The sequence below is a fragment of the Primulina eburnea genome, chromosome 10, assembly GCF_022965805.1.
Source record: "Primulina eburnea isolate SZY01 chromosome 10, ASM2296580v1, whole genome shotgun sequence".
NCBI lineage: Eukaryota > Viridiplantae > Streptophyta > Magnoliopsida > Lamiales > Gesneriaceae > Primulina > Primulina eburnea.
The window spans coordinates 3,430,310-3,449,948 of NC_133110.1; the positions used below are offsets into that span (position 1 = coordinate 3,430,310).

The window sequence follows — 19,639 nt, forward strand, 5'->3', positions numbered from 1 at the left end:
GTCCATAATGAAATGGATGAATACGTATGGGCATTTTATGCCAATAATTAATTACCTTTGTGTTTTATTTTTTGAATTGTTTGTAATTTTTTTTTGGTGGTATTCCTTTATTTTGATTTTTTAAAGTTCTCAATAAAATTTCGACAAAACATTTTGTTTTATAATTTGTTATTAATTATTAGAAAAATCAATATATATGATTAATAAAATAAATATACAAATTAAGACGGTTATTATAAATATATATATATTTAGTTAAATATATAAATGAAAATTATAAATAAAGTATTTAAATTAAAATATAGAAAATGAATGTTTTATTATATACTGAGCCAATAAAAAATTATGTTTGTTGGGTTTGTGATGAAAGGAAATATTTAAAAGTGGTGGATTTTAAATTTTTAATGTGGAGTATGTCACTTGTGAGATGGTCTTACGAATCTTCTGTGAGATGGATCAACCCTACCGATATTCACAATAAAAAGTAACACTCTTAACATAAAAAAATAATAATTTTTTTATAAATGATCTAAACAAGAGATCTATCTCAAAAAATATGATCCACAAGATCATCTCGCATAAATTTTTGCAAAAGTATTAGTGAGCCAAGTTAGCCCAATGCCACACGACCGACATGTAACAGAATTTGTTCGCTTCGGTAATTGATTGGCTTATATTTGAATAGATATTTCCTGTTCCAACGTAACTTGTCTTAAAATTTTCTTCTTACATTACATCTATATCATCGCTCTCATACATAAATTCTTGAATAAATAATCTACTTTTCATACAGGTTTGTTTTTTGAGAACGATAGGAGCTCAAAATTCATACTTGAGCAACTCAGCCGCAGCGGCACAAATGCGGCACAAATGTATATAGCAAAGTTGCATTTTAATGTCCAGTGGAACTCAAGCTTTGAAGTGAGGGATCGAAGTAAAGCTTGTGTGTACATCTACCCTACGGAACATGTTATCAGATTTGCAGCAACATGCCAAAAAGGGACAAAAAGGGAGGCACCACTTTTGCTTGAAAATTATGCATAATAACAATGATTCATGCATATCCCCGGACTTTATAGACTTTATAAAAATATGAAGATCTTATCAAAGAGTTAAAATGTAAAGTTTTTTTTTACTACAAGGCAGGCAAAATGTGAAGATTCCCCCTGTTCCATTAATAGACTCACATTCGATTCACGTCAATCTATATATAGCAGATAAAGATTTCCAGTTGAATCAAGAAAGAATCGAAACAAAAACCAAGAAAAGAGGATGGGTTCAAAATGCAGAACAACTAGCTCCTTTGTAATAATCAAGCCATCCAAAAAACTAGTGAAGAAGTTCTCCGTTTACCTTGTAAATTGGGTAACCAAACGATGCAACAGCACCTGGATGACTGGTCATAAAAGAATCGCCAAAGATGGGTATTTTTAGTCATTACGATTGGTAATGCTGAGCCAAAGAAGTTCATGGTAGAATTACCTCACCTGTCCTTTCATATCCCCCTTTCATAGGGGTGCTCGAAGCAGAAGAGAAAGAATTTAGATTCGAGCAACAGGGTGTGTTTGCCATACTTTGTGAAGCAACTGCGCTCCAAAACACAAATTGCATGTTTGAGGTGACTTTAACTGAGAAAATGGACATCTCTGTAAATGTCAAAAAGCTGTTAAAGTAACAGCACAGAGCTCGGACAAGATATCGAATCTATATTGTTTACTTGAACGAAATAAATCAACATCTTGCATTCTCTCCACATTTCTGCTTTTGTATCACACACATGAAAGTTCAAGACCAGTCCACATTGCGATAAATGATCATTGGTTTTCATTCCATCGTGATAGCCAGCAAACAAATTAGAAATGAAGCATGCGTTAGTCTTTCCAAATAAGATCAAGACCTTTTCCCCTTCGATACAGCCACACGGTCATTATTGTGTACACAAGCAGTCAATGCACACAAAACAGCCAATTGAGATAAATTTTAGTGCTTGCACAGGAAACAAGATAATGTATATATCATTCCCAAATGGATGGGGAGAAATCAAACTTGCAGCAACTAAATGAAGGTGAGAAGGACAGTTTTGTAAGACTGGTAACACATCTGTAAGAAAAACATGCAAGAAATCAAAGAAAGACGGAAAAAAGGAAGGTTATTGGTTCATTGACCATCTGTTTAGTTAGAAAAGAAGAAAACCAAATGTGTTCCATAATTCAATCGATGATTGCAGAGGCTAATCACACTATTTCGAAATCACTACAGCTAATGAAAACTTGACAAATAGACAAAGTTTTGTTTCGGTTGTTGTAACAAATTAACAAGATAAATATTCACAAAATCTATCCATTCTTCCCACTAGATTCCAGAGACTCGCACTCTCATTGATATGGGATTCACTTGCTCATGTTTTAACTCGGCTGTAATCATTGTATTTGTATGGCCCATTATCACTTGATCCTTAACTTGTTTCGGTAGGGACTTGCAACATGCAGGCACGCTTAGATCAAGTTGTAATATAGTCGAATTCCAATAAGGTTAATATCTAATTATTAAAGTTTAAATTACTAAACATAATCTAGAGTAAATTAATTAAGTGACAGAGTAAACTTATGAATCTAAAAAAAAAATTAAAATTAAGAAAATTTTCCTATTAAATTTAACAATAGCAATAGCCGATGATAAAAGAAGATTCTGAATTCAAATAAAATAACCAAAACACACAACGATAAAAATTCTAATATATATTGACACCTATTTAAGTTAAGTTAAGTATCAAACTTTCGCTCGATTATGGTGGAATATCCTAAATTATTGATTAATATATTTCTAGAACGAATGAATACATTTTTAGCTTGACAATCCAATTATTTCTAATTGAACTTGATTAAATAAAAATATATTTAAAATCCATCCGATATTATTTGTAGTTGATTTAATCATATGTTGATTGATATCTTTGAAACAATATTTAATCAATCCTCCTCCAATGCAAGAATAATCAAACAAACATATGAATATTTGACTATATTATTCACCAACAATATGAAATCATCATCAATATATAATTTATTGAATAATTACTAAATATCAAAACAAAGGGTTCTCTCCATCATATCATGGTCTTGACCTAAAAGAAATCATTTCAAAAATGCATAACAAAGCATAAAAACAATGTTTGAGATCATGATAATGAATTACAAAAAGGAAATTAAGAAAATTTCGACTTGAATGGCGCAATTCACACTTGAAGTCATCTTCTTCCTCTCTCAAACCGCCTATAAAAATAATTGACAGAAGTCCTCCTTGAATGAATAAGTCCTATTTATATCTGAAAAAAAATCCTTTTCCCTTCGAAATTGGTAGAATTTGAGTTCTAGAGAAATAAAGGTTCTTCCTTATTTTTCTAGATTCTCGAATAGCTTCCCAAATTTTTTCAGATTTAGACTGAATTGTCAAATATAAAATAAAAACACAATAAATCAGAGCAAAATTTGAATATATTTTGCCATATAAGCACAAATACAACAAATAAATAAACATAAAATCATTATATAATTTGTGCTTTATCATACATTCCAACCAACAATTGTAAAGAAGAGAAAAAACTAAACTACAAAAGTTGAGAAGAGAAGAGTGACACAAATACCCCTCTTCCCATTATATATTGAGAATTACTAGCTCAATGTAATGACCCGAATTCTTATTTTGAATGAAATATTAATTAAGAGATAATTAATGAGTTGTTAATTTAAGTATTATTAAGGATTAATAATTCGGGATCAAGTTGTTGGTATCCACCGAATTTTAAATGGATAACCCAACCTACTTCGGATTACATTATCTCGAGAAATCCAACTAGACCAATGAGATTCCGACACGTGGCAGATAAGATTGGTTCGGATTTTCTGAAATAGTCCGGATGCAGCCTATAAATGGAAGCCGATTCTTTTGTTTCCTTCACCGCATTCTTCAGAGAAAGTGCTAGTTTTACCATAGTTTCTAGTCAGTTTCTAGGGCACTTTGGTGTCGGGAAGTTTCGGAGCTAGTGTCGACTCGAGGAGGGTCGGTGAACTGAGATCGAGACATCATCAGCGGGCTGACGACGGACGCAGGTATAATCCTAAATCCTTAGATAGTGATTTAAGGATCATAGGGAGATCTTTGTAGCATGTTTGATCTGGTTTGTTAGTGATTTCATTATGTTGGTATTGTCTAGGTTCAGAGCTTTCTGTCAGATTGTTTTAGTGAGGTACGTGATGTACTGACTGAGATATCCAAGCGTAGTATACACACTTATATGCTGCATATTTATCTGTTGCATGATACATGTTTTACTGCTTTGGCATATTATGCATGACATATCATGTTGAGCCTGATATCTTTTGAGATATACCTCGTTTGTTGGGGCCGCTCAGCCCTATTCTGTATTGTGGACGATGGGGCATCGAGAGCTACAGTGTCCGACGGGACCCGCGGGCTCTGATGACCTGGACATTGCAGGTCCACGTCTTGATGATGAGTGTGGGAGCCAAAACATGCCTAGGGCAGATCAGAGACTACACACTCAGGCGCCTCTAGACTGAGCATGAGATTCTTGACTTGATCCTTGATATCCGAGCATATTGCATTTTGCATGCATCATATCAGTTTGTATACTCGTACATTCTCGTATTGGGCGATTGTCGCTCACGTCCTTGTTTTCATCTTGGGCACCCCATTCCACGGGGCAGGTCTTAGGTTGGACGGTTCGGACGACCAGGGCAGTGGCTAGAGCAGTTGGGTTTTCGGTGGTGATCCAGTGGAGGTTTTCTGTGGTTTATCGTTTTCTCGTTCAGGGTTATGTTTTGTATTTGTTATGGTTGTATTAATGTGTAAGACTGTCGTTATTGCTTTGTTTTCATTTGGGTTGTAAGATTGATTAAGTATTTGGTTTCCGCTGTTTAATTGTTGGTATTAAGTTTAATGTTGCATGTTTATTAGTCTGTTTAGTAGTGGCTCGGGTAAGGGCGCTACATTTGGTGGTATCAGAGCATGCAAAGATTTTTGGGACATTAGTTATTCTGTTTTGAGGATTTAGAAGTTGATTTTAGTTTCCTTTCAGATGTCAGGAGATGGAAGCAGTCACGGTAGTGTGGGACATGGCCGTTATGGCGACGATGAGGCTGGTCGAGAACATCGTCGTAGAGATCGTGACGGAAGGCGTCATCGAGATCATGATGAAAGGAGACGTAGGAACCGTGTCAATATTATGGATTTCATGAAGATTGGACCTCCACCGTTGACCAGAGATGAGAATGCTGATGTTGCTGAAGCTTGGGTTGATATCATGGAGCAGTGTTTTCGAGTATTGCACTATGACGAGGATGAGAAGATGGAGGTAGCTGATTTCATGATCCAAGGAAAAGCTCGGAAATGGTGGAAACCTGTTTCTGCCATTCTAGTTCAGCAGCATGGGCGGATTCGTTGGGAGCATTTCCGTCAGGCCTTCATCAATCATCACTTTCCGCCAGCTCTTCGCCAGGCGAAGGAGATGGAACTGTTGACCATTAAGCAAGGAGATTCGAACATTGAGGATTATCAGAAGCGTTTTACGGATCTGTTGTCGTACGCTCCTCACATCAGTGAGAATTCTGCAGCAAAATATTCTCATTTTTTTGAATGGTTTGAACCAGGAGATTTTTGATCGGGTTTCTGTCTGTGATGATCCTACTTCGTACGAAGGATTAGTGAATCGTTGTCGTCAAGCCGAGATCAGTATTGCTAGGAGAAAGGCTATGCAAGCTACCAAAAGTTCTAGTTCGTTGGGACCAAGGGGTCAGTCTTTCAAGAAGTCTGCATCTTCTTCTTCTTCCGGTTCTGGAGGGGTGCACAGCTTTGGCAGGAAAAAGATGCAATGTGGCCACTGCGGAGGTAATCACCCGACGGAGAATTGTCGAAGAGCAACGGGGGCATGTTTCAATTGTGGTGGTTTTGGTCACATGAAGAGGGATTGCCCTAATTTGGAGAATCAGAGTGGAGGCGGAAGTTCTATGACAGGGTCTTATAGTGGAAAACAGTCTGAGGCCACTGTTCAACAGAAAGGTTTTCCCGCTCAAGGTTCTCGTCGTGGAGGAATATCGCAAGGATCTCAGCAACGCCCACGAGTTCAGGGGCAAGTGTTTGCCTTAAACCAAGAGCAAGCTGAGGACCATAACGAGAGAGTCTTTGCAGGTAATTTTCTTTTATGTGGTATTCTTGCATATGTATTGATTGACACTGGGGCATCACATTCATTCATAGCATCAATGTTTGTTAAGAAGCATAAACTACCCTACGTGTCATTAGATGTTCTGTTGTCGGTGTCTACACCGATGGGACAAGAAGTTTTAGCTAAGCGACTTGTAGTAGACTGTTTGTTAGAGTTTGAGGGAAATTACTTGTCTGCCAATTTGATGATATTGGCTATGGAAGATTTCGATTGTATTATGGGAATCGACCTATTGACTAAGTATAGAGCGACGGTAGATTGTTATCAACGTCTCGTTCAGTTTCGTCCAGAAGGAGACGAGAATTGGTTCTTCTTTGGTGAGGGAGCTCGACCTCCAATGCCAGTAGTGTCTGCTGTAAAGGCACAACGAGCTTTAGCAAAAGGAGGAGAAGGATACGTCATTTATGCTGTTGACGTATCAAAGGATGTAATCGACGTGAAGAATATTCCAGTTGTCAATGAATTTCCTGATGTTTTCCCCGATGAAATTCCTGGATTTCCTCCAGAGAGGGAAGTGGAAGCGGAGATATAGTTGGTACCAGGAACCACACCTATCTCCAGAGCGCCTTATAGATTGGCACCAACAGAGATGAAAGAGTTGAAACAACAGTTACAAGATCTTCTGGACAAAGGGTACATTAGACCCAGTGTGTCTCCCTGGGAGCACCAGTGTTGTTCGTTAAAAAGAACGATGGGTCTATGCGGCTTTGCATAGATTATCGGCAGTTGAACCGAGTAACAGTCAAGAATAAATATCCGTTACCACGGATTGATGATTTGTTTGATCAACTGCAAGGGACTTCAGTGTACTCGAAGATCGATTTACGGTCTGGATATCATCAACTTCGAGTTCATCAACGTGATATCCCTAAGACTGCATTTCGAACAAGGTATGGGCATTACGAGTTTCTAGTGATGCCGTTTGGTTTGACGAATGCTCCAGCAGTATTTATGGATTTGATGAACCGAGTATTCCAGGATAATCTTGACAAGTTTGTCATTGTCTTTATTGATGACATACTGGTATACTCTCGTAGCCTTGAAGAGCATGCACAACATTTAAGGATTGTGTTGCTAACCTTAAGGAATCACCAACTGTATGCTAAGTTGAACAAGTGCGAGTTTTGGCTCGACAGAGTTGTCTTCTTGGGACATGTTATATCCAAAGATGGGATATCAGTGGATCCTAGCAAGATCGAAGCAGTGTTGAGTTGGGCACGACCGGAATCAGCTCAAGAGATAAGAAGTTTTCTAGGTTTGGCAGGTTATTACCGGAGATTCATTTCAGGATTTTCTCAGATTGCCAAACCATTGACTCAACTGACGTGTAAGAATGTGCAGTTCGAATGGACTCATGATTGTGAAAATAGTTTCAATGAACTGCGTCAACGTTTGACAACTGCACCAGTTTTAGCTCTGCCATCTGGATCAGGAGGGTACATTGTGTACACTGACGCATCACTTCAAGGACTTGGGTGCGTTTTAACCCAGAATGGTCATGTGATTGCATATGCATCCAGACAGTTGAAGAAGCATGAAGAGAATTATCCAGTTCATGATCTGGAATTGGCAGCGATTGTGTTTGCTTTGAAGATTTGGCGACATTATCTCTATGGAGAGAGATTTGAGATTTTCACAGATCACAAGAGTTTGAAGTATATCTTTACTCAAGCAGAGTTGAACATGCGTCAAAGAAGATGGATGGATTTGTTAAAGGATTATGATTGCGAAATCAAGTATCATCCAGGATCAGCGAATCTTACAGCTGATGCTCTTAGTCGCAAGGTGAGATTATCTGCACTTCAGACAAGTTTTATATCAAGTGTAATACAAGATTGTTGCTCTCTGGGATTTCACTTCCGTCATAAGAAAGGAATGGAACACATTCGAGTAACGAGCATTTTATCTGAACCGATGTTGTATGCCAAAATCAGAGAAGCTCAGTTTTCTGATCCGAAGGTGGAAAAGTTAGCAAGGTTAGCTAAAGGAGACAACACATCTGGCTTTGCGTTCCAAGCAGATGGAACCTTGTGTTTGTCAGGTAGAATCGTAGTTCCAGAAGATTCTAAATTGAGGGACGAGATTTTATCTCAAGCTCATAGGAGTAAGTTGAGTATCCACCCTGGAAGCATGAAAATGTATAAGGATTTGAAGACCAAGTTTTGGTGGAAAGGTATGAAGAGAAGTGTTTACCAGTTTGTAGCCAAGTGTTTGGTTTGTCAGCAAGTGAAAGCTGAGCATCGACGACCAGGAGGATTACTTCAGAATCTTCCTATTCCTGAGTGGAAGTGGGAGCATGTAACGATGGATTTTGTCACCCACTTGCCGTTGTCTTCTAAGAATTGTGATGCAATTTGGGTTGTTGTGGACCGACTGACTAAGTCAGCACATTTCATTCCGTATAGTCGGGAATATAGTTTCGATCGCATGGCAAGACTATACATCCAAGAGATTCTTAAATATCATGGTGTGCCAACAAGTATAGTCAGTGATAGAGATCCACGCTTTACCTCAAGGTTCTGGGGAAGTTTTCAAAAAGCGTTGGGAACGACATTGAGTCTGAGTACTGCCTATCATCCAGAGACCGATGGTCAGTCTGAGAGGACTATTCAGACACTCGAGGACATGTTGCGTGCTTGTGCTTTGGATTTTGGACCAGCATGGCATGATCATCTGCCGCTTGTGGAGTTTGCATATAACAATAGCTACCACAGTAGCATTGGTATGGCTCCGTTCGAAGCATTGTATGGTAGACGTTGTCGTACTCCTTTGTTTTGGGACGAAGTAGGAGAACGCCAAGTGCAAGGACCTGAATTAGTGCAACAAGCGATTGACGTAGTGGAATTGATCAAGAAGAGAATTAAAACTGCACAAGATCGTCAATCGAGTTATGCGAATACCAAGCGTAGACCTCTACAGTTTCAGTCAGGGGAAAAAGTTTTCCTTAAAGTTTCACCGTTCCGCAGGGTGATGAGATTTGGACTCAAGAGAAAATTAGCCCCAAGATTCATCGGACCTTTTGAGATCTTGGAATGTGTTGGAAATTTGGCGTATCGATTGGCTTTACCGCCGTATTTGTCCAGCATTCATAATGTCTTTCATGTATCGTTGCTACGACGGTATGTATCAGATGAGTCGCACGTTCTTAGTCCGACAGACGTTCAACTTGAAGAAGACTTGACTTATGTCGAGCAGCCGCTTTTAATCCTAGGTAGGAAAGAGAAGGAGCTCAGAAACAAGACCATTCCAATTGTTCTAGTGCAATGGCAACGCCGAGGTACTGCAGAAGCAACTTGGGAGTTAGAGAGTCGTATGCGCTCAGAGTATCCTCATTTGTTTTGAGTTGTATTTTATTCAGTTGTATTGTACTTCAGTTTTGATTTCGAGGACGAAATCTTTGTAAGGAGGGGAGGATGTAATGACCCGAATTCTTATTTTGAATGAAATATTAATTAAGAGATAATTAATGAGTTGTTAATTTAAGTATTATTAAGGATTAATAATTCGGGATCAAGTTGTTGGTATCCACCGAATTTTAAATGGATAACCCGACCTACTTCGGATTACATTATCTCGAGAAATCCAACTAGACCAATGAGATTCCGACACGTGGCAGATAAGATTGGTTCGGATTTTCTGAAATAGTCCGGATGCAGCCTATAAATGGAAGCCGATTCTTTTGTTTCCTTCACCGCATTCTTCAGAGAAAATGCTAGTTTTACCATAGTTTCTAGTCAGTTTCTAGGGCACTTTGGTGTCGGGAAGTTTCGGAGCTAGTGTCGACTCGAGGAGGGTCGGTGAACTGAGATCGAGACATCATCAGCGGGCTGACGACGGACGCAGGTATAATCCTAAATCCTTAGATAGTGATTTAAGGATCATAGGGAGATCTTTGTAGCATGTTTGATCTGGTTTGTTAGTGATTTCATTATGTTGGTATTGTCTAGGTTCAGAGCTTTCTGTCAGATTGTTTTAGTGAGGTACGTGATGTACTGACTGAGATATCCAAGCGTAGTATACACACTTATATGCTGCATATTTATCTGTTGCATGATACATGTTTTACTGCTTTGGCATATTATGCATGACATATCATGTTGAGCCTGATATCTTTTGAGATATACCTCGTTTGTTGGGGCCGCTCAGCCCTATTCTGTATTGTGGATGATGGGCCATCGAGAGCTACAGTGTCCGACGGGACCCGCGGGCTCTGATGACCTGGACATTGCAGGTCCACGTCTTCATGATGAATGTGGGAGCCAAAACATGCCTAGGGCAGATCAGAGACTACACACTCAGGCGCCTCTAGACTGAGCATGAGATTCTTGACTTGATCCTTGATATCCGAGCATATTGCATTTTGCATGCATCATATCAGTTTGTATACTCGTACATTCTCGTATTGGGCGATTGTCGCTCACGTCCTTGTTTTCATCTTGGGCACCCCATTCCACGGGGCAGGTCTTAGGTTGGACGGTTCGGACGACCAGGGCAGTGGCTAGAGCAGTTGGGTTTTCGGTGGTGATCCAGTGGAGGTTTTCTGTGGTTTATCATTTTCTCGTTCAGGGTTATGTTTTGTATTTGTTATGGTTGTATTAATGTGTAAGACTGTCGTTATTGCTTTGTTTTCATTTGGGTTGTAAGATTGATTAAGTATTTGGTTTCCGCTGTTTAATTGTTGGTATTAAGTTTAATGTTGCACGTTTATTAGTCTGTTTAGTAGTGGCTTGGGTAAGGGCGCTACACTCAAACTGATGATATATATATAAGAAGTTCAGCATTAACTCAATATCATAGTCTTGGTAAACGTCAATGAGCTTGGATGAAGCTTCTTAAACAAGGCACATATTGCTTAAAGCATGCTAACAACTTACAGTTAAAGCTATCGCTCCTCTTCTACAACCTTCAAATCGGGGTATAAAGGATGAGAAGACCTGTCAATTTAAAGAAGTCTTAATTCCCATTTTAGCATAGTTAAGTGCAAATAACATCGATGATAGATATCATACTTGAAAAGTATAGCACTGTAATAAATGCAGTGATACAATGTACAGATTGAATTTTACACCACCTACATGCTGAGTAAACTGCACCAACTAAAATGGGTACACAGATATCTGTGATAAACAAGTAAAGATACATTTTCATTCATTGGAAAAATCATAATGTAGACTTACAGAAGAAACTAAAAACACACGCTAAATTTTCTCGAAAAATGTCTTAGATTAGGTCCGATACCCGTGTGGATTCTAATCACATTCACCAGCACAACTAACTACAATTTCTAGTTAGACTAACCTAATCAACTGCTATAATCTTGAGCTAGCGTATGCAAATTCTCTTTGACTAAGTCACTCGAGGAATTACAAATTTACAACTGAGGGAGTTCTAGCTGGTTTTCCATAGACTTCTGGAGTATAAACTCAACCCTCCTCTTCTTATCATCTTTTTCGTCCTCATGTTCGAACCAGGATGAAGTTCTAGCAGCGGCCTTGTTCTGAATCCTCAAATCAAGTGATTCTCCGAAGACATTTTTACCACCCTTCAACTCCAGAAATATAGGTTTCCTCTTCTCCGGAAGAAGCTTGTCCCCATCACTTCCAGAATCAAGCCTGTCCTTCATTGTCTCGATAGCAGGAGCAAATGTCTCCAATAAAGAGGCACGCTTTTCTGTGTGTGACTCACCGGGAAGCTTAGCATGCACATCAACCGGTAACAAGTTTCTCCCACTATCCTGCAACGGCTTAACAGGAACAGAATTTTCAATTTCAAAAAACTTGGACTTCCCCACCTCATCCGGTTCAGCTAAATCTCCAGCTGAGGCTGCAGCCACTAATGACCCATTACACACCAGCCGCTGCTGCAAGCTTAACAAGGACCTTTCTGCCTTTCTACGCTGCCTTGCCAGCTCAATCATATCTGTACGAGGGTCAGTGTGCCTCTCGTTCCATACAGGCGTTTGTATATATGTGTGAGGATCTGGAAATGCAGGCAACCAAACTGGTATATGTTTAGAACTGGGTGTCTCGCCCATTTGCGAGAAACTAGGTATCATTTTCCGTCCCCTGATCACAGGAAACCGTGGAACTGGCTGAGCAAAAGGTATCTCCTCCGCAGACACCACATACTCGTCGAGCTCTTTGATAGGACCAGAACTAATTACACAATCATTTTGGGCCTCAGAAACACCAGAAAATCCTTGTGACCAGCCCAAATCCACTAATCCTTGAATGACATCAAAGACATTGCACTCGGCCCTACCAGCCAAATTTGCATGAAATTTTGAAGTTTTTCCCAGGTCACTGATGTAGCTAATCACAATTCCAGCTAGGGAATCAAGAGCAGACTCGTTGACTCCCTGAAAACCAATACTCTCACACATCTGCCCCACAAATACCCTTGAAATCGCTCGGCCAAATATATTGGTGCCAGATCGAATTATCGGACCTTGGTCATCTCTCCGTCCATCTACTTCACCTCCACCGTTCATATTCAGATTCCCCAACCACTAAGGTCTTCTTCAACTCCAGAAACTCAAAAACACTAACCTCATAAACCCAAACGCCTCCACAGCAGAACTAGGGCACAATTTATATACATTTCATCCATGTCCCCCTATGAACAGCCACGAAACCCAAATGGCCCAGCTGAAATATCAACCAGTTTACACACATATTGTGTTAATGCGAATACGTTTGAGTGTATTATGGAATACTTACAAGATATGCAGTTCCCAGAGTCTACCGAATCCCACAAACTTGAAGTCGGTGATGGGCGAAAGCGTATTGCATCAATTGCGTCAAACCCTTGACACAAAATAGCACAACTTTAGGGTTTCATATACAATTGTCGATTCGGAGAATGAAATTGGGGGTTTACAGATAATACGGTAGAGCTTAGAACCCTACCAAGAAACTGGAAATGAAAGCGTCGATCTGTACAGCATGTTGGGGGTATTTATGGACGGAGCCATAATCAGGATTCAAACAATTTCAGTTAAAATTATTGTAATTTATTTTTATAAAATCTTTCTAAAACCGTGAGCTGAATCAATTTTATGAAATAAATATTAATAGAATTCTTGTCACATGAACATAGAACTACATGACACAAACTTGTGTGAGGCGATATCATAAGTCGTATTTTATGAGACATATCTTTTATGTGGTTCATCTATGAAAAAGTATTACTTTTTAAGCTAAGAGTATTACTTTTTATTGTGAATATCGTTAGAGATCACTCGTCTCACAAATAAATATTCATAAGACCATCTCACAATAGACATTATCAAACTATACAAAAAGAAATATAATGAATACAGAGATAAATTATAAGATTGAACTTAGATATTTTAAAAAATTACCAGATTAACTGAGAAATATAATGAATACGGAGAAATTATAAGATTGAACTGTGATATTTAAAAAATTCCCAGATTAACTATTAAATTTTCATGAGTAGATTTTTTGTGAAACGGTCTCACGAATATTTATCTATGAGTCGGGTCAACCCTACTGATATTCACAAAAAATAATAATCTTAGCTGGATGACTAAAATAAAAAATATATATCACAAAATACGACCTGTGAGACCATCTCACACAAGTTTTTGTCAATTTTCATTCATATGGATTTTATGAGATCGAATTATTTGTTTTTCAATTCTTATTAGTTGAAGGAGTAAGTCTCTTGTGAGACGGTCTCACGAATCTTTATATGTGAGATCGGTTTACCCTATCGATATTCACAATAAAAAAATAATACTCTTTACATAAAAAGTAATATTTTTTCATGAATGATCCGAATAAAATATACATCTCATAAAATACGACATGTTAAACCGTCTGGAACAAATTTTTGTCTAGTTGACGAATGAGCTATTAGAATCAGCGTGTCTTTTTGTGGCTCAGTTGAATAATTAAAGACGAAGTTAGATAAAAGATTAGATTGAATATTCTGGCCAACAAATATTAAATTCTCGTAAAAATAATCAAAAAATTCCCTTTATAAAAACTCCAAATTAATAAGATTTTTCCCGTCTAAATCCACTTTTTTCAAATTTCATGAGGGTGGGTGCTGATGAATTTTCGCTTGAAAAATTCGATTGATTTTCGAAAGAATTCGAATAAAAAACTAGGCAAAATTAGCCGAATGAAAACTAAGAACAAAAGTGATTGCTGCATATTGGTAAATAATTTAGGATAAATACTCACATGATTATCCTATAATAAGCATAAGTTTCATCGTTAATAAAAAATTCATACCTTCCTCCATTTTTTAAAATAAATAAATAAAAGTAAAACCATTGTGACCGAATCGAGTCAAGATTTCTATGTTTTTATAAGCCGTCCAATGGCTTATCTTCTGCAGCATCCGTCTTCATCCCTCTCCCTGTCTCGGCAAAATCCACCGCAGCATCACTTTCTTGCAACATCAAACAGCAATTTCCCGAATGGGTTCCTCGTATCCCTCCGAAATATTTGAATTTCTTGCTATCTGGATCGTAATTTCATACAAACTAGTAATTTTTTTTATTGACACTATATTCTTGAGGGTAGCTTATCTATCAGTTTCCACAAGTGTGAAAATTTTGAAGTGTTCATGTCTTTTGATCTTCGTATTTATTGCACTGATACAAATGCATATATCATTGCTGGTTTTACAGTTGTGCAAAATGAATTACACTTTGTAGGAGTAGAGCTGATGAGAGAAAAGCGTGCGACAAAATGATACAATAAATATGAAAATAAAAAAAAAACTAGACACCGAGTTTTATGTGGAATACTCCTAAAAATTGTTATAGTAAAAAACACGAACAAGATGAAAAGAATTTCACTATAATATTTTATGATGTACAACCGCTTACTGTATTTTCAAAGTGAAAACACACTCTGTTAATACAAGAGAACAAACACCTCACAAATATTATAGAAATAATAGGTTTAAGAAGAAAACTCAAAAATATAGTGAATTGTTTGAGAATGAGATGATAAACAAGGAGAGGAGCTTCTCGTCAATGTAAAAACACGTCTTCTCGTCTGCTTCCTTTGTCAAATATGCATCTATCATCATTAATGTTTCCTGTTGTCATTCATTTATTTTGCCAACATTTCTACAATAGTCGCCAAACAATTATCATTTCTCAAAATTGTTTGTATCATTATTTTTCACAGCATAAAATTGTTTCCATTAAACTTTATTATCTCGTATATGCACGCCATTATGTCTACAACATAGAGAACACGTTCTCTCTTAATACAGGAGAACAATATAGAAATAAATAAGAAGAAAACTCGAGAATATAATGAATTACTTGAGAATGAGATGATATCTGAATGATGAGAGGAGCTCTACTCCTCGTCAGTGTGAAAACGCGTATGAAAAAGCATCTTCCCGCCTGCTTTCTTTGTCAAATATGCATCTATCATCATTAATATTTCAAGTCATCATTCATTTATTTTTCCGACATTTCTCTTACTTGAAGATTTGATTGAGAATCAAACGCATCTCCACTCATCCTTTCAATCTTGCCATTACATGTTGCTTACGTTTCTGCTAGGCCACTTGAGGATCAACACCACTCAAACTTATCAGTGTTCACTAGCTTGGTCAGAACATCAACTATGTTATCCTTTGTATGGATCTTCTACATATCAAACCTCCTTCTTCTGCTCATTCTTGAACAAAGTGAAATTGGATCAAATCTCCAAATAGTAGAAATGTCGGCAAAATAAATAATTGACAGCATGAAGCATTAAGATGCATATTTGACAGAGGAACCAGACGGAAAGACGCGTTTTCATATGCGTTTTCACACTAACGAGGAGTAGAGCTCCTCTCATCATTAAGATATCATCTCATTATCAAGCAATTCATTATATTCTTGAGTTTTCTTTTTCTTATTATTATTTTTATAATATTTGGGAAGTGTTTGTTCTCCTATATTGAGAGAGTCCGTGTTCTTTTTAGAAACACAGTAAACGATTGTACACCATAAAATATTACAGTGAAATTCTTTGCATTTTGTCTGTGATTTTTACCCTAATAATCTTTAGGGTTTTTCATGTAAATTCGGTATCCAATTTATTCTTTATTTTCGTATTTATTATCTCAAGTTGCATACATGAAACCAACAAAAAGTGGGGTGAACAAACCTGAATTGCTTCCTAAAGTGTTTACAATGGTTATTGATGCTGTGGTTTCCTTTCACAGGGTCAGGTGTCCAATTTTTACTTATGGTTTCTTCGAATTAAATTCAATTTCTTACATGATTTTTTCCAAGTTTCGAATCCTTTCAGACAACAATTCATAAAGAGTCGACCTTTGTTACTATGATGGTTCTGTCAAATGGCTTAGAAATCAATGCATGAATGAGATGCAACGCTAAATAGTATCATATTGTTCAATTTAATTTGCAGAAGAATAGAGTAACCCTGGGGATTGATGCCCTTAAAAAAGATACAGGATATAAGTTGCGAGTTTTAGCTCAAAACTATCCTGATACTCCTGGTATGACATCAAGTATTTTGGGTTTCTTTCTGTGTAGATTTTAAAAACATAGTGGGGTTTATCTATCTCTTTCTCAAACAATTGACACTTTACAGGCACTTCACAGAATGAGCTTTGCTGAAATGATTTTCCTAAGTTATTAGAAGAGTCCATCTTTCTAATATAATCTATATGTCTACACCCCTCGGACAACTCAGATATGGAATTAGATACACAATCATCAGTCTTTAAAAGGAGACAACTTCGTCACGACCTAGCACATTGATCTATTGACATTGAGATGTCTCCAACACAAGTAGAATCTTGCGCCAAATGAAAATCTATCCAAAGGGTATTAATGCAACGTGGGATGTGATATCGAACATCTAAAAGTCTGTATTTCTGATAACATAATTAGATCCACCCTTTCAATTTTTTTCACATGTCTAGCGATCAAAGATTTCTGGAACATGGATGCTAATACAATAGTATTCGTGGCCGATCCCACCTTCGGTAGAGGACTAAACCAATATTTTTCTCATCTTCCTTGACTCCCAACTTTTATGTTTATGTTCTTTGTTATTCAACCGAGAAAAATATTAAAACTTCAATGTTGGAGCTTCGGTTGATTTAGACATACCGCGCAGTTTCTGGAGCCGATTAGCCGGGAAATACGGAAACGTTTTTTACTGGAGAGAAAAGGTTAAAGTTCCTCAAGTCACATTAATACGGTCAATATTATGAAACTTTTACCGTTAGTAAGATAGTCTTGATCTTGAGTTGGGAGAGGACACATCTATCAATGCCGCTGTCATGGAAATCTCGACCTGCTTGAGAGAACCTGTGGGGTGCAAACAACTGCTCAGAAGTAAAATGAAAATATGTGGTTCTTAGTATTTGTTTCTATGTATGTTTGGTTCTCCTGTACGACAATCTTTCAACAGAACTTCATATACATTTTGTGATACTACACATTGATTTTCATTAAATTATTACAAGATCATATCCATAAGCATAAATCATTAACTGTTTGAAGCCTTTGAGCTGACAGTATGATAATATTTGTGTTGTTTCTTGATTAAGATGTTTTCACACCATCGGGAACCTCTGCAGCTTTACTTGTTGATTCTAGGATCTAGAATTCTAATTTCATGTTACCTTGAGGATAATATCTTGAATATGCATCCAATGATACACTTATCTTTACAAGTGAGGTTAACTGAAAAAAGTGTGAATCACACATGTAAGAATAAATGTTTAACTTTGGATACATCTCTACGGCTATTGTCCTGAGGTACCATCTCACTAACAAACACCGAAATTTCGTAACTCCATGTCATAGCAGAAATAAACTCAAATAGGAGAATGTGGTAATGACACCCTGCTATATCCATAAAATTTTAGATATATGAAATATTTCCAGGATTTCTTAGTACAGCCTCTATGATTACCTGAACATACAGCATGCTTTATACTTTCATCAATCAATCTAGTCCACAAGTGAAATAGGCATATGATTGATCGATCTCACAATGCATAAGCCAAAAGACACATTTGATCACGCAGTTGGCTTACGCTGAAACGAGGTTCCGGGATCCTCAGTACTTGGGAAGACCTGGAGACCGGTGACCATGGCATCTGGTGGACCCCTCCGGCAACGTTGCTCCATCTCCTCAACTTTATCGGGGTTCCCAGAAAACAGGGCTTCCACAGAGCCATCTCTCATGTTCCGAACCCAACCCTTGAGCCCCAATTCATTGGCATTGTTAATTGTCCAATTTCTGTAGAATACACCCTGAACCCTCCCCTTTATCACCACTCTTACCTACAATACACCGCAAAAAAAAAAAAAATAGAAGCAGTCACACACACATTCATTCTTCAAAATTTTATTGAAATTTTCACCGACTTCATCCCAACTTAATACTAGACACAGATACAACAAAGGCCCGTAAAAGCTGATGAAGAATCGATATCAACAACAGATTCTCGGACCAAAAACATAATCCTTTAGCGCAGAACAAATTATCAAAATTGAAGCATAAAATCAGTAGAAATATGAGAAACGGATGATTTCTCACAGTTTTAGCATTTGAGTCGGCGGCGGGTGCATCCTTATCCTGGGAGAAGTTCACGGAGGCGGACATAGGACAGACGAGAGGAGGTAAACGACTTCGGAACATAGGAAGAAAAGGAGCAGGAGGAAGAAGAAAAGGGCGAGGAACCGATAGAGAAAGAGGAAGAAGATAAAGATGAAGACGGCGTACAAGAGCGCGAAGGTGGGGGAATCGTCTGTGGCAGAGACTAGCATTACTGTCACGGTGGCGCGGCCATGGGAAGTCTGGAAGATTCTTCGAGCAGAGAATATGGGATTTCAAGATTGAGTTCGCCATCTTTATTTCAGCTCGAAAGGTTCTGAACTTGAGCATGGAATTTGTGCGGAAGGAATCTTGGGAAAGAGTTATGGCAGGCCGTCGAACTGTGGATCCAGGAATCTTGGACGGTACATGGAGATTCCATGAAATATGCTCTTAGGCCTGCCACAAATGGGCCGCAGATTCGAATTCAGGGCTATTCCTTGACAACAACTCACCCAAACTACCATGAATTTTCTATGATCTACACATGAAATCCATTTTTTTCGGCCCAATTGTTTTGGCAGCCCAATTCGAAAACTTTCAGATACTAAATATCCTGTGAAATATTAATGGTTATTAGTTTTACGTATCCGTCCTCATTTTACTAAAAAAAAAATTTAACTCAAATTACTATAAATATCTATTATAAGTCAATATAAACAATTTTAAACTTTTTATTTTCAACTAATGTAGAATAAGGATATCACAATTGTTTCATCTTATATAAAAACGGTATGATAGAATATTTATTATGCAAGTGTATTTTCTA

At 37.7% G+C, this 19,639-nt stretch overlaps 2 protein-coding genes across 6 annotated transcripts; both read right to left on the reverse strand.

The window, feature by feature from the left end:
- Positions 1–670: 670 nt before the first annotated feature.
- LOC140842570 (transcription initiation factor TFIID subunit 8-like) lies at positions 671–13,248 on the reverse strand. Of its 4 annotated transcripts, XR_012120440.1 has the most exons (4): positions 12,964–13,244; positions 11,119–11,178; positions 1,737–3,272; positions 671–1,644 (listed from the first exon to the last, which is right to left on the reverse strand). XR_012120440.1 is itself a non-coding variant. In XM_073210569.1 (3 exons), exon 3 carries the CDS (start codon positions 12,732–12,734, stop codon positions 11,616–11,618), a length of 1,119 nt encoding a protein of 372 aa, XP_073066670.1. In that variant the 5' UTR covers positions 12,735–12,891; positions 12,964–13,050; positions 13,153–13,248; the 3' UTR covers positions 11,373–11,615. The 4 variants fall into 4 exon arrangements, 2 of the variants coding, with proteins under 2 accessions (XP_073066670.1, XP_073066669.1); XR_012120441.1 differs by lacking the exon at positions 1,737–3,272 and having other exon boundaries at positions 671–1,646; positions 12,964–13,240; XM_073210569.1 differs by lacking the exons at positions 671–1,644; positions 1,737–3,272; positions 11,119–11,178 and adding an exon at positions 11,373–12,891 and having other exon boundaries at positions 12,964–13,050; positions 13,153–13,248.
- A 4,148-nt stretch (positions 13,249–17,396) lies between these two features.
- On the reverse strand, positions 17,397–19,369 carry LOC140842571 (uncharacterized). Of its 2 annotated transcripts, none has more exons than XM_073210570.1 (3): positions 18,814–19,369; positions 18,308–18,557; positions 17,397–17,573 (listed from the first exon to the last, which is right to left on the reverse strand). In XM_073210570.1, the coding sequence occupies exons 1-3, from the start codon at positions 19,159–19,161 to the stop codon at positions 17,488–17,490; spliced, it is 684 nt and encodes a 227-aa protein (XP_073066671.1). In that variant the 5' UTR covers positions 19,162–19,369; the 3' UTR covers positions 17,397–17,487. The 2 variants fall into 2 exon arrangements, 1 of the variants encoding a protein (XP_073066671.1); XR_012120442.1 differs by having other exon boundaries at positions 17,434–17,573; positions 18,184–18,557; positions 18,814–19,362.
- Between the last annotated feature and the right edge of the window lie 270 nt (positions 19,370–19,639).

What these genes read in the sequence shown, in the direction of transcription:
- LOC140842570 (XM_073210569.1), bottom strand. Translation starts at nt 12,734, where the DNA reads ATGAACGGTGGAGGTGAAGTAGATGGACGGAGAGATGACCAAGGTCCG.
- LOC140842571 (XM_073210570.1), bottom strand. Translation starts at nt 19,161, where the DNA reads ATGCTCAAGTTCAGAACCTTTCGAGCTGAAATAAAGATGGCGAACTCA. An exon ending in CCGACTCAAATGCTAAAACT is followed by an intron (nt 18,558 to 18,813) that starts GTGAGAAATCAT and finishes GGTGTATTGTAG; the next exon opens with GTAAGAGTGGTGATAAAGGG. An exon ending in TCCCGGAACCTCGTTTCAGC is followed by an intron (nt 17,574 to 18,307) that starts GTAAGCCAACTG and finishes TGCACCCCACAG; the next exon opens with GTTCTCTCAAGCAGGTCGAG.